The sequence below is a fragment of the Mesoplodon mirus genome (genome assembly GCF_964341445.2).
Source record: "Mesoplodon mirus genome assembly, chromosome: 4".
NCBI lineage: Eukaryota > Metazoa > Chordata > Mammalia > Artiodactyla > Ziphiidae > Mesoplodon > Mesoplodon mirus.
The window spans coordinates 111,610,187-111,623,628 of NC_138979.1; the positions used below are offsets into that span (position 1 = coordinate 111,610,187).

General features: G+C 42.1%; 1 protein-coding gene across 3 annotated transcripts in view; it reads left to right on the plus strand.

Annotated features, from left to right (window-relative positions):
• The window catches only part of RYR3 (ryanodine receptor 3), a gene marked incomplete at its 5' end in the record, with an annotated part of 560,922 nt that overhangs the window by 259,958 nt on the left and 287,522 nt on the right, over nt 1–13,442 (plus strand). For all 3 annotated transcript variants that reach the window (XM_082617154.1, XM_082617153.1, XM_082617155.1), the window contains 4 exons: nt 3,489–3,601; nt 4,520–4,619; nt 7,715–7,808; nt 13,019–13,093. In XM_082617154.1, coding sequence (XP_082473280.1) covers nt 3,489–3,601; nt 4,520–4,619; nt 7,715–7,808; nt 13,019–13,093 — 382 coding nt within the window. The remainder of the gene's footprint in view (nt 1–3,488; nt 3,602–4,519; nt 4,620–7,714; nt 7,809–13,018; nt 13,094–13,442) is intronic.

The window sequence follows — 13,442 nt, forward strand, 5'->3', positions numbered from 1 at the left end:
TTCTCCTTTTAAAAGTTGTTTGTTGTTGTTTTGGTTTTAGACATAGCTTTAGAATTAGTTTAGAATTGGAAAAAAAAATCCCCACTAAATGTACTATTAGGTATTTTAGGACCTTCACCTGGCCTGTACACATCCTACTGATTTGGGGATTGGCCCTGTCCCTGGGCTCCAGACCACTACCCTGTTCCCAGGAGAGGGCGAGAGAACAAGGATGCTCTTCTCCCATGTGCCTCTTTAGGACCCCTTCATCCTGGTCCCCCTCAGTGATCCAGAGCACATAATGGATATATATATGTCATTTCCCCCTTCAGATGTAGAAGCCAGCCTCTTCTGTTATGAAATTTTAAGTTTAATCAAAATGTAATCAAAATGATCATGCTTATTTATCCAAAGTAAATCAAAGTAATACCCATACATAGTTAAAAGAGAGACATAGTACTCCTATGCTTATTGGAAACATCCATCTCCTGCCCCACCCCTCCCTGTTCTGGATTCCTGCATCTCTGGGGCGTCCACTTTCAGCTCCTCTAGTATGTTCCCCACTTGTTTGTGAGTCATACAGTTTACTACTCTTTAGTTATTCTTTCCAATTAGGTATGATCTCTTGATGTCCTAAATGAATAATAAAAATTTAGCTCTTAGTCTCCACTCTTCCCTATCTTCTTTCCACCCTCCCAATATATTTGCATCCATTTTTTATATAACTACCAAAGTCAATATTAACTGCTTACATTGGCATAACTGTAACTTTTATTTGCAAGTGAGACTCATGATATACTATGGTCAGTTCACTTTACTGTATTGCTTTTGAGTTTTCCAGTACTTAATAATTCCCTTGTTTGTTGCTTTACTTTCCGTGACCCAGTCATTCATTTCTAAACTGTCCCATAGAACAGAAACTCTCCCCTGGTTACATTCAGTCACGAGAGCTGTTCTGTCAGTTCCATCTTCTTAGAAACATCCACTGTCCTCCAGGAAATTCCCGTTTTCTCTCTCCAAGATTCTGTATTTCCTGGATCTCATGTTTTTCTCTTTTATTGGTTTATCACATCGTTTTGGGGACTCCATTTCCAGCAGCTTTTACAGAAAAGATCCATGGGAGAAAAATTGTTGTCTGAAAGTTTCTTAATTCCAGCTTTACAATAATTCATAAGAGTATTCTACATTGGACATATTTTTTTCTCAGCATCCTGGAGGTTTTCTTCTAGCTTTTGGTCTGGCTGTGCGATATCTACATTCCGATTCCCGATCTTTTGTGTGTGACCTGTTTATATTTTCTGAGAGCTACTTGGATCTTCTGTTTTGCCCTGATGTCTGCAGTTCTACAGTGCTATGTCTTGTCCTGGACCCTTCTTGTTCTTAGTGTCACAGGAGTGTACCCTGGTGTGTGTGTCCATTCTCCACTGTGCTAGGGACTCTGCAGGCCTCTTCAATCTGAAAATGTTTGTCTTTCAGCCTTGGGAAAATTTTGATATTATCTCTTTGTTAATTTCCTCCCTTTGTTTTCTCTGTTCTTGCTTTTTGGAACTCCTCTAGACTGGTTTTCTAATTTTCTTTTCAGTCTTGTTTCTAATCTGTTCTTCTTCATTCTTCATTTTGGGAGAATTTTTCAACTTTATCCTATAACCTTCCTGTTTCTTTCTCTCTTTTTCAGGATCAAAGAATTTTCTTTTTCTTTGAAGGGATCCTTCATGGGTACTCTCATAGCTGCTTCATGAATGTTACTTTTTCTTATCTCTCTGAGATTATTAATTCTAAGATTTGCATAAAGTTATCTTTAGCTGTCTGTAATCTTCGTTTTTTCCCTTTACCTAGTTTTTGGTTTGTTCCCGTCATTCATGTTAGAGACTTTCCTCACCAATCAGGTCATCCTTGTCCCCGCTGATGTTTAGATCAAGGCGGTAAAATGCGACAGGAAGTCCTGACTGTGTGAGTGGCTTGCCATCTCTTAAGCCTCGCTTTGGGGTAATCTAGCAGGGACCTAGGCATTGCACTGGAGATGCCCAAACAGGTATCTTTTATGTTGGGTAGTTTGGCTTCCCTAAAGAGTAATCTTCATTTGGGTGGGGGGAGGTTCAGCATCGCAGCTGGCATTCTGGAAGCTGAGGAATGGAGGTAAAGGAAGAGAAGCTGGGGTTTTACTAATCAGGGCAAAGAATTCTAATCATTCTCCATTTTCAGCAATACTGTTTACTTCCTTGTCTGACAGTGCCTGATCCATGGAAGTCATTCCATGGATTTAACTTCTATTCTTCTGTACAGTGGAGGGGGAAGAGTCACCTGGCATGCAGGATAAAGAAAGGGATGCAAAAGGTTAAATGTTCACTTAAAACCTTCAGCCAGGGCTTCCCTGGTGGCGCAGTGGTTGAGAGTCCGCCTGCCGATGCAAGGGACACGGGTTTGTGCCCCGGTCCGGGAGGATCCCACATGCCGCGCAGCGACTGGGCCTGTGAGCCATGGGCTCTGAGCCTGCGCGTCCGGAGCCTGTGCTCCGCAGCGGGAGAGGCCACAACAGTGAGAGGCCCTCATACCGAAAAAAAAAAAACAAACCTTCAGCCAGTCCTCCTGTTTTCAACCCCGTCTTCTATGGTTGCCTTCACAGGGAACTGTTACCTCCAATTCCAGAGAGTTTCTGGAGAATACATAGCAGGAATGGCCTTATTTCTTGAGATCAACTTCTCATCCATTTTCTTACCCAAAGGCTGGAGTTGTAGCTTTCTCTTGGCTAAAAGCATCTATCTACATTCCTTTTTCCAAAATGTCAATTTTTCTTCTTTGCTATTAACTTCTCACCTGCTGTCTTAGTCCTCGTAGATTTAAGCCTTCTGAAAAACCTCTGATTTTTTTTTTTTAGTGGAATTACTGATGATTTAGTAGAATTTCATGGGGAAGGGGTGGGGCAAAGATAAAAGTCTGTAAGTGGTCAGTAGACCAATGAAGTCATTTCTTAAAGATTTGTAGGTGCTTGTGAACAAAGAGCATGTTTCCATATGTATTAAAAATACTCAGGGCCTCCCTGGTGGCGCAGTGGTTGAGAGTCCGCCTGCCGATGCAGGGGATACGGGTTCGTGCCCCGGTCTGGGAGGATCCCATATGCCGCGGAGCGGCTGGGCCCGTGGGCCATGGCCGCTGGGCCTGCGCATCCGGAGCCTGTGCTCCGCAACGGGAGAGGCCACAACAGTGAGAGGCCCGCATACCGCAAAAAAGAAAAAAAAAAAAAAATACTCAAAGGCTTCTATAGCTTCTGACCTCCAGTACTCTTTTCCAAATACTGTCTTTCTGTCTCTAGAGAAAATGAAAATGATAAACACACTCAAGAGCAGACGTGGGGGTAACTGGAATGCTTATAGATAAATAGAAATTGGAGTGTGCGTGAGCATGTGCACGCGTGTTTCAGGGATTCTCATCAGGAGGAAGGAGAATGAGGGACAGACTTAGGGACACTGGCTTCCAAGAAGCAGTCACTAACTCAAGGAGCCTTTGTGTAGGAGAAGCCTGTTGGTGGACCATACATCCCGCTTCCAAGCAGAGGTCTGAGGGAGAAAAGGTTCGAATTGGTGATGACCTCATCCTTGTCAGCGTATCCTCCGAAAGATACCTTGTAAGTACCTCCTAACACAAGCATCTTTCATTTCCAGAGTAGTTTCTTTTAGGAATGGATGGCCAGGGAGAACAGAACCACATTAGATTGAGTAAGATAAGATACCTTTACACAGTATACTTGAGAGGGGATTAAATTCTCTCTCCTGCCAGATTATCATGGGGCCTGGAATGTAACTGTTAGTTATTTTTTTAGATTAAAGTACTGTTCCCAGCAAAGTCGGCTTCAATGCCCCCAGGCTCTTCCTTAGAAAGCCAACTATTAACACATTAGTTACCATTACTCTCAGTTTATCACATTGTTTAGCTCTTGTCCAATGAAGAACAAGCCAGAAAGGGTTGGATATAAAAACATGAACTTATGTTTGGAGGGAGAAAGAGAATTGTACATGTTTCAGTGTGTGGGATGTCACAGTGATTAGAAGAGGCAGGTGAGATTTTGCACCTGGGGATGGTACTAGGCAAGCATCGTTGAAGTCAAGCCCTTAGGGGGTGGAGGTGGGGCAATACCTTGCAGATCAGAGAAATGTCAGAGATAAGTTTTTAAGCTTCTCAGTGCCAATCCTACCAGCAGATTTTACTTTGCCTAGACCAAAGGCTGGAGTAAGTTTTCCCGCTTGTGAGTTCCCTTCTCCTACCAAGAATAGACATTTTATAACTTCCTGTTGAATCAGGGATCCAGCTGAGGGGATGAAGTCTTCTCTGCCACCTCTGTAGCTGAATATTTCCTCTTCCCTGAATAAAGTGTCCCACTTGGAAGCTGCTTCTAGATTGGGTGGAACAGTCTCCCACAGGCTACGTAGAAAAAGCCCGATGACAGTAAGGCTGTTTAATTCAATCCTTGAAATTCTAGGTGAGCTGCTTCTGTCAGGACTGGCCTGGTGATTTAAAAGATGTCTCATTTCTGTTTCTGCTGCAGCATCTCTCAATATCAAATGGTAACATACAAGTGGATGCCTCCTTTATGCAAACACTCTGGAATGTACATCCTACGTGCTCAGGAAGTAGCATCGAAGAAGGTGTGCTTCTTTGTGTGCATTCAGCCCTCAGCCTGCCTGTTTGTCTTGTGCTATGTATATTGACATTTTCTGCGACTTCACAGCTCCTGCCTGAATGTCTCGGTACACAGCGTGATTTTGGTTCACCTGAATTCCTTTCTCTGATGTTAGTGTGGATGATTTTCTGTCCTGATTTCTGATTACATGAGCACTCCTGACATGATTTTTCAGTCCTTTCGAGTTCACTATTGTTTTGGCACTATGTGTATTCAGGACCTTGGAGACGTACCTTCCCTCTCCCACCGACTTTTCATTTTTATTTATGGTTATAAGTATACAGACCTTAGCAGGTTCAGTTTTAGAAGACATTATTTGCCAAGAAGGTGACTTTTTAAAATATTTCTCCCCAGTGCATCTCTCCATACAGGTGGGAGAAGGACTTTATAATAAAAGGATATTTGGCCATTTGTTTTTACTTGTATTTATGGAAGGCCATTTAAAAACAACAAATGGTATTTTCTCCATATTTTCTCATTCTCTTAGAAGTAAGATCATCAAAGTTTGTTCAACATATCCTATTTCTTGGAGCCGGGCAAAGTCAATACACCTTTCAAGTTGTATAATAAATACATTGGCCTTACCTGACTCATGGGTAATATCACAGCTGAGCACAATAATCAAATGTCAATGACCTAAGGGTTATCACATCACATTCTAGCACTTTATAGCAAGATTAGGATTTTTAAAAATACTCATATCACAGGCTTTAACCCTGTTTTAAATCTTGAGCCTAGTAGTTTCAAACTTGGATTCCTCTCTGTTTCACAATGTTGGAAAATAGAGGGAAAACTGAGAGTTGTCAAGGTGATACCCCAATTTCAGGAGGCATCATAGCTAAATTGAATAATCAGGAAACAACAAATTTGTAACTCTTTTGGCAACTGATGGAAGACCTTTCAAAAGCAGGATATGTTTTTAGCTCTCTTCTTTCACACCAGAATTCACCCACCGCTCTAAATCTACTGTCATTCATTCCCTTTCTATCAGGAATCAAGGAACTGGGTTCAAAAATCTTCCCCAAGGAAGTTTTGACGGAATCTTCTCCATGTTCATTTTTTTCATTTCCGCTATAGGAATAAAATTATTGCCCAGTCCCAAAAGAGGGCTTGTGGAGATTAATTAATTGCAAATCACTTCACAACAATGCTTTTAGAAGTATTGAGTGCCCTTGTGATAGAGCCTGGGTAGCTGATCACTTGAGTCATCCGACTGCAAAATGCTCTCTCAGCATCCACTGATGAGAAACCCACTTCAGCCCTCGAGAGAGTGAGTGATCTTTCTTATGACCCTCCTTTCCTGATTATTGCCCTGGTATGTTTCAACTAAGAAATGCTGTGATGCTTCAGCATTTGGCAGTTTCCTCTGTGGAGTAGGATATTGATTGGAGGAGCCTGAGGACTGTAAATGGTGGGCTCCAAAGGGAGCATGGCCTCACCATCCTGAGACAATGGAGAGTTTAATCGAGTAGCATTGACATATAGACACTACCAATTGTAAAATAGCTAGCTAGTGGGAAGCAGCCGCATAGCACAGGGAGATCAGCTCGGGGCTTTGTGACCACCTAGAGGGGTGGGATAGGGAGGGTGGGAGGGAGACGCAAGAGGGAGGGCATAGGGATATTTGTATACATATAGCTGATTCACTTTGTTATACAGCAGAAGCTAACACAACATTGTAAAGCAATTATACTCCAATAAAAATGTTTTAAAAAAATGTGATCATGGAAGGGGTTAATTTTCTAAACAAATTGGCTGTTAACAATTCCCCTACAGTATATCATGAATTATTTTAATGCAAAAAAGTATGCAGTTGCAAATGTTAGTGCAATAAGAGAGAGGAAAATGATAAAATGACTTCTAAATATTTGAGGGAAGTTTAAAAAGAACTTGCCTCGCCTGGATGAAGAAAAATGAACCAGGGAATATCAGACTGTCCCTGTATAAAATGCATTGATGACACCCTTTTCTACTCTGGCATGACTTTTCCTTCTTGCTGTTTTGCTCCAACACCCCCAAATAGTTTGACAGCCCCTAAAGTGATCTAATTATGTGATTTTCTCAAAATCCTGATCCAGACATTGAACATATTAAGTCCATTTGTCTCCTGAGAACTGACTAGCTGGGAGAATTTTTTAATTCAAAGGGATAATGAATTTCATTTCTTCATGCAAGGTAAAGCTCAGACTGGGGCCCCTCTCCTGTTACTGTGTTGTTTAAATGGAGGCTCACAGTTTATTTGAAGACTAACTGGTCATCGAGTCCTTGAAGTTCATTGTTTCCTATCCATCTCTGAACTCCTTGGCTATTGAGATTCCTTTCCTTATTCTGAAAGCTAAGGGCTCCTTGATAGCTGCCTCTGTGCTTGTCCACTCAGAGATACTGGAATGTCATTCTGCCTTCTCCTTGGTGCTGTAGAAATAGTGTCCTGGTTTGATCTGTGTTTATTTAACGCGTTGGAAAAGTAGCTCCTCCTAAGAGAGCTCAGAATACCAGTTTGCTTCCCCCTTCCCAGCACCTTCTTTCTTTCTCATGGCTGCAATTTGATTTGGAATTTGCCACAAAGTATACACATCCAGATTGTAACAGTTTATCCAGAAACTTGGTGTTGGATGTATTTATATCGTAAACAACTGGAAAATCCTTATCCTCCTAAGAGTAGCAGCTTAAATTTCCTTTTGGCCTTGTGTGTGTGTGTGTATTTTTAAATGTTGCATTATTTTTATTGAGGCATAATTGATATACAACATTATATTAGTTACAGGTGACCTTTTGGCTTTTAATGATATGAATTGACACAGTGTTTTCACCCTCCCTTTTGATATTGGACTTGCTCATCTCTGAAACCCTATTTAAACCCTGTCTAAACTTTCAATGTTAGAATTGTTTTGACTTTCTTGTCTTTTCTACCTGAAGTCGTGGAATCTGTCATTTCCCAAATGCTTTTCTCTTGGTGTTTTCCATACTGACTCAGATATGCATGAATTTACCCTTTTTAAATACAGTGTTCTCATTATTCAACTTCCTGTAAGCTCATGGTAGGATATAATTCTCTTATAGGATACCTACTTGGTGGGCATGTAGTACGTCTTTTCCATGGTCACGATGAGTGTTTGACAATACCATCTACAGACCAGAATGATTCCCAGCACAGGTAAGCCAATAGCTTCATCCTTCTCTTGTCTCCTGTCTCCGGTGACTCAGACTAAAGAGTTTGCTTTTGGATGTGGAGACAGATGAATTCTATTAAGTCTTAGTTAATTGACGAACTTCCCTCCAGTCATGGGCTGCAGTTATAAAACAGAAAAGGCAGTATGCTTGAGTGTGCTCACAGGAATAGCTATATACACATGCTGCTTCTTAGGCAAGCAATTCTATGGTGCTTTTCAATCCCTTTGTTTTCTGTGGTTGCTTCCAAATCTAAGGAGTTTCTGGTAGCATTAATTGTAGACTGAAGAACCCATTTCTGTGATGGAAATCAGGATAGTCACTCTAGTGAGTCTGTGCACTTACATAAATTATTCACCAGGCGCTTCAAAGGCAGATTATCTCTATTACTCCCCCTTTTATGTACTATGAAGGTGAAGTTCAGTGATTTCATTCTGCTTATCATCAAACAGGACTGGAGAAACCAAATGTCAATATCCAACCAGAGCTGGATTAGCAGGGGATGGTGCCAGGGGCAGCATGTAGAGCGTACTGCTGAGGATGAAGCTTTCTTTGGATCTCTAGTTATCTACTCAAAGGATGCTTTTCCAAAATTCAAAATCAGGAGATGGAAGATATTAATCTAGGTCTTAAATTCACACTGAAGCATCCTTTGGTACTCTGTTTATATAGAGAGGAACAGAGTATAAAAAGCTTGGCCTCTGTAACTATGGAACTCTGATATATTATAAAAAATCAAATCTCAGATGTAAATTAGACTGAACTTAGGACAGCAACAAGTCTGATCTCCCAGATCGCTCGTAATACATTCTTTGTTTTTGCATGATGCCTACGGGAACCTCATTAACTGCATTTCTTTTACTTCGTTAGAAACACGTGATCACATTCACACAGCTTAGAAATCATCTAAGTCAGGCTCCTGCCAAAGGTCACACACTGGATGATTTCAGATGGGAGCCTGAGACCCAGAGATGCTGAGTCTCCAGCCAGGGCTCCTTCCTTATTTTATGTTCTAAAGGACCCCCAGGAGCAATGTGCTTGAGTGTGTTACTGGGCATCTTAGAAACTATCCATTGGCAATGTATATCCTTTATTGTTCTCAACCTCTTTCTACTTGCTCTGCCCTCTGTGTATCCCTTCATGGGAACCAGATGTGACCCGGAATGGTGTCTAGCCTTCCTGGCACTAGTCCAGCGGCTGGCAGTTAACTCTGAGTAGAAAAGTTAGGCTGACCTGATTTCCCTTGGAATTAAGGATTCCCTACACTAAATAATGTCATGTGATCCTACTCAGTTGCGATTTCCTTTTTCTTTAAAAAATTTATTTATTTATTTATTTTAAAAAATATTTATTTATTTACTTTTGGCTGTGTTGGGTCGTTGTTGCTGTGCACAGGCTTTCTCTAGTTGCAGCGAGCGGGGGCTACTCTGTCGCAGTGCTCAGGCTTCTCATTGCGGTGGCGTCTCTTGTTGCAGTGCGCAGGCTCTAGGGGCACGGGCTTCAGTAGTTGTGACACGCAGGCTCAGTAGGTGTGGCACACGGGCTTAGTTGCTCTGCAGCATGTGGGATCTTCCCGGACCAGGGATCGAACCCATGTCCCCTGCATTGGCAGGCGGATTCTTAACCATTGCGCCACCAGGGAAGCCCTCCTTCTTTTTTAAACAGTGAAATTATGCAGTAGCCCACGTACTGTCTCTTTAATATCTTATCCTGCTGCAGTAAGGCAAAAGCTTGCAAGTGGAAACAGGACTGAAATTTTGTTAGTGAGTTTGGCAGAGTTGGCTACATCTAAGATGGCACACGTCAAAACTCACTAGTTCTCTCTTCCCTTTCCTATTCTTTTTTTAAGGAAAGGAATTTGGAAACAATTAAAATGATAACATTTGTGTGGCCCTTTACCCCTCCCCCCCACACACATGCACCTGTCATTAAATTTAGAACCAAATTAGAAGCATCTGGGTGGAAACAATGCTACTTGGAGAAGCTTGTCATTTGGTGGGCACTCCTGTTGAGTGGTTCAAAAAGATCCTGACCCAAAAGAAAGGCTGGACAAGTATTTGAAAGAAGGTGCTGGGGAGAGTGAAACAGATAGAGAGGAATTCCCAGAATGGGCCCCCTGAGGTAGGCATGCATGCCATCATTGAGTTAAGAGCAAAGGTGGCCTTCCTTTGGCTGAGGATTTCACGTGATCTAATTTGTATTTGGGGGAAAAAAAGAACTCGACAGATAAAAATAAAAAGGCTATTCCTTTCCTTTGTAAGGAAAAATAAAAAGACTATTCCTATGAAAGAGTTGAGACTGGGGTGAGTCAGCAGTGGCTCCTTATACTGGAACTCGGATGTTTGTAGCAATTGGTCTCTCATTCAACACAGGATGCTGTGGCATTATTTGCTGTCTAGGTGAGGTGAGTGATAAGCCTCATCATTGTCATGTGTCATCAGGTAAATCCTCAGAACTGGCCAGGATAGCCAGGAATACCGAAATTTGGGAGAGCACAAAGGAATAGGAAATCAAGAATACACAAAAACGGTGCCCAGAGTCAGGAAGGCATGCAAGTGATTCCACTGTAATGGGGCTGACTTTCCAGAGGAAATCATTCCTTGTAAAGCCTGAGAGCAGCCAGGCTGGGTGGAGAGGCTGACTGTCCCAGGGGGCAAAGCCCAAAGAATCATCTAACATTCTGAGATCTGATCCTTGGCTCTGCCTCAGGCTTGTCAAGCATCCTGGAATAAGTCACTTAACTTACTGAAGCTAAGGCTAAGCTGTCAGCCAAGCTTTCAGAGCACCTCAGCTCCCCACCCACTCACCTCCTCTCCTTGGGTAATTGTTTTAGAGAGAGCGGGGGCAGGTCGTTTCAACCTCTGTAACCTTGCGAGATTCAGTGGAGCCAACCACCCGCATTTCCTAGGTGGGAAGGACTAACCTTCTAGAATTCTTTAAATGTCAGAGGGAGAGAGTTCTCAAGTCATGTGACCTCGGGTGATCTGCTCCACCGTTTCCACCTGAGAGACCCCTTTTGCTCTCATTGACGATGGAGAAGCATCAGTGAACATCTCAGCAAATTTTCCTGCAGGGCTAGGTCAGTACAGCCTCATTACTATTCTGGGCCTGGCACAGAGATACCTGGGGTGTTGGAGCTCTGCAGTAGCATAGGATTTCTTTCTTAATATTTATTACATATTTCCTGATAGTACATACATTTGAAAAAGGTTTAGAATGTCTTCTATAATCCCACCACCAAAAGGTAACCACTGTTAATGGAGTGTTTTATTGGATTTCTGTGCCAGGTAATGTCGCTTTTGATGCACATTTATAAACATCTATATTTAAACAAAATTTGGAAAAATCAACAATACATAGTATTTAGTACACCCACAAACATCTTTGTGCACATTCATTATTTTATTTTATTTATTTATTTATTTTTAATTTATTTACTTATTTATTTTTGGCCGCATTGGGCCTCGGTTGCTGCATGCAGGCTTTCTCTAGTTACGGTGAGCGGGAGCCACTCTTCGTTGCAGTGCGCGGGCTTCTCATTGCGGTGGCCTCTCTTGTTGCGGAGCACAGGCTCCAGACGCGCAGGCTCAGTAGTTGTGGCTCACGGGCCTAGTTGCTCCGCGGCATGTGGGACCTTCCCGGACCAGGGCTCGAACCCGTGTCCCCTGCATCAGCAGGCAGATTCTCAACCACTGTGCCACCAGGGAAGCCCACATTCATTATTTAAAAAAAAACCATTAAATGCTCACAACCATTCTGTGACTTAAGTACCCTTATTAAGCTCATTTTACAGGTGAGGAAACTGATGCACGGAGATTGGAAGGGACTTGACAAGGTCACACAGCTAATAGATTCAAATTCAGGTCTGCCTGACTCCCAAGCCCATATTTTTAACCAACTCACAATTATAACACTTCTTGGGAGAAGGAAATAATTACCACACATTTCCTCTTCCCCTCTATTGATTACCTGTTGTCTTAAAATTTAGATCAAGATTCTTCTGGGGTTTGAGTAATTCGATTGTGATATATACAAACCCTCTATAGTAGAGGTAGCATTTTAAATTAGTGAAATTAAATGCAATTAAATGATCAGTGTTGATCCAAGGTCACAAGATTCTCAGAAAGTATCTGGATTCAGTATACCAGGCAATCCAGGGACCACTATCATGAGACATACCTTTAAACTAAGAAAGTTCGTTTAATTCCTCATAATCTGTGATATAGATGGGTTGGTCCCAATTGTATGGATTAAAAATCAGACTTTGATGATCATCAGATAAACATCAGACAAACCCAATTCATGGGACATGTTACAGAATGCCTGACCCATACTCCTCAAAACGAGCAAAGTCCTGAAAAACAAGGAAAGACTAAGAAACTCTAACAGACCAAAGGAAATAGGGAAAACATAACAACTAAATGCAATGCGACCTCCAGGATGGGATCCTGGAACAGGAAAATAATTAATAGAAAAACTGATGAAATCCAAATAAAGTCTTGAGTTTAGTTAGTAATAATGTGCCAATGTTGGTTTCTTAGTTCTGACAACTGTACCATAGTAATGTAAGATGATAACCGTAGGGGAAACTGAGTGAGACTATACGGAAGCTCTCTGGACTATCTTTGCAACTTTTTTTTTTATAAATCTAGAGTTATTCCAAAATAAACATTTTAGTTAAAAACACATTAAAAGATGATTGTTAATGCAGGAAGGGAGACAACAGCAACTGAGAATAGAGCTTGGTGCCCAGCTTCCTAGAACAATGGAAATGAATTCACACTGTACTACGTATATGTTTTACAAGTACAAATACATTTTCTAAAGATGTGAAACTGCATCAGCGAGCTGAACGAGAAAGAATTGGAGCATTTGGTATCTCGTCTGATGATGTGACTGGGCTGTTTTGACTCCTGATGTGGAAATAGAGACAGTCCTTTTCCACTGTACACCTGAAGGTCCATGAATGTCCATGATGAGTATGTGGCTAGCAGTTCCCTCCCCTTTAGCACCCTTTTTCCCTTATAAGAGAGACTAGGAAGTAGTGCCTTCCTTTGACTCTTGCTTCTCCTTTTGCTGACTCTGTGAGGGCTTCGAAATACAGCGGGTTCTGAGCAGCCTCTGCAGGGAGCTGTTCCCTGCCCGGTGCTGATCAGCATCCCGCACAGAGGGGCTAATCTCCAACTCTGCTCACAGGAGGATATACTACGAAACTGGGGGAGCTGGCACGAGAGCCAGATCTCTGTGGAGAGTGGAACCCCTTCGGATAAGGTAATGGAGTGTCAGGGGGGTATTCTTTTCAAGGATTTTCTTTTCCAAGACAGTCCATTGTCTTAAATGTTTCAATTGTTCCATATCACCTGGCAAACTCTCAGAAGTTCCTTGGCCAAGAGCTAAATTCTGAAATGTCTGTGACTTTGTTTTTAAAGTGCATGTACACACGCACGCACGCAGTCACACACACACACATACACACACACGATTTCCAAGACCTCTGTTTCGACTCTGAAGCCAGCAAGCTCTGCTGCCTTGAACCAAACCCCCAGCTCCTGCTGCCCTTGCAGTGGCTATGTTATAAAAGAAAAGCGCAGACATGTTCACCGAAAGCCATCAAAGCTGT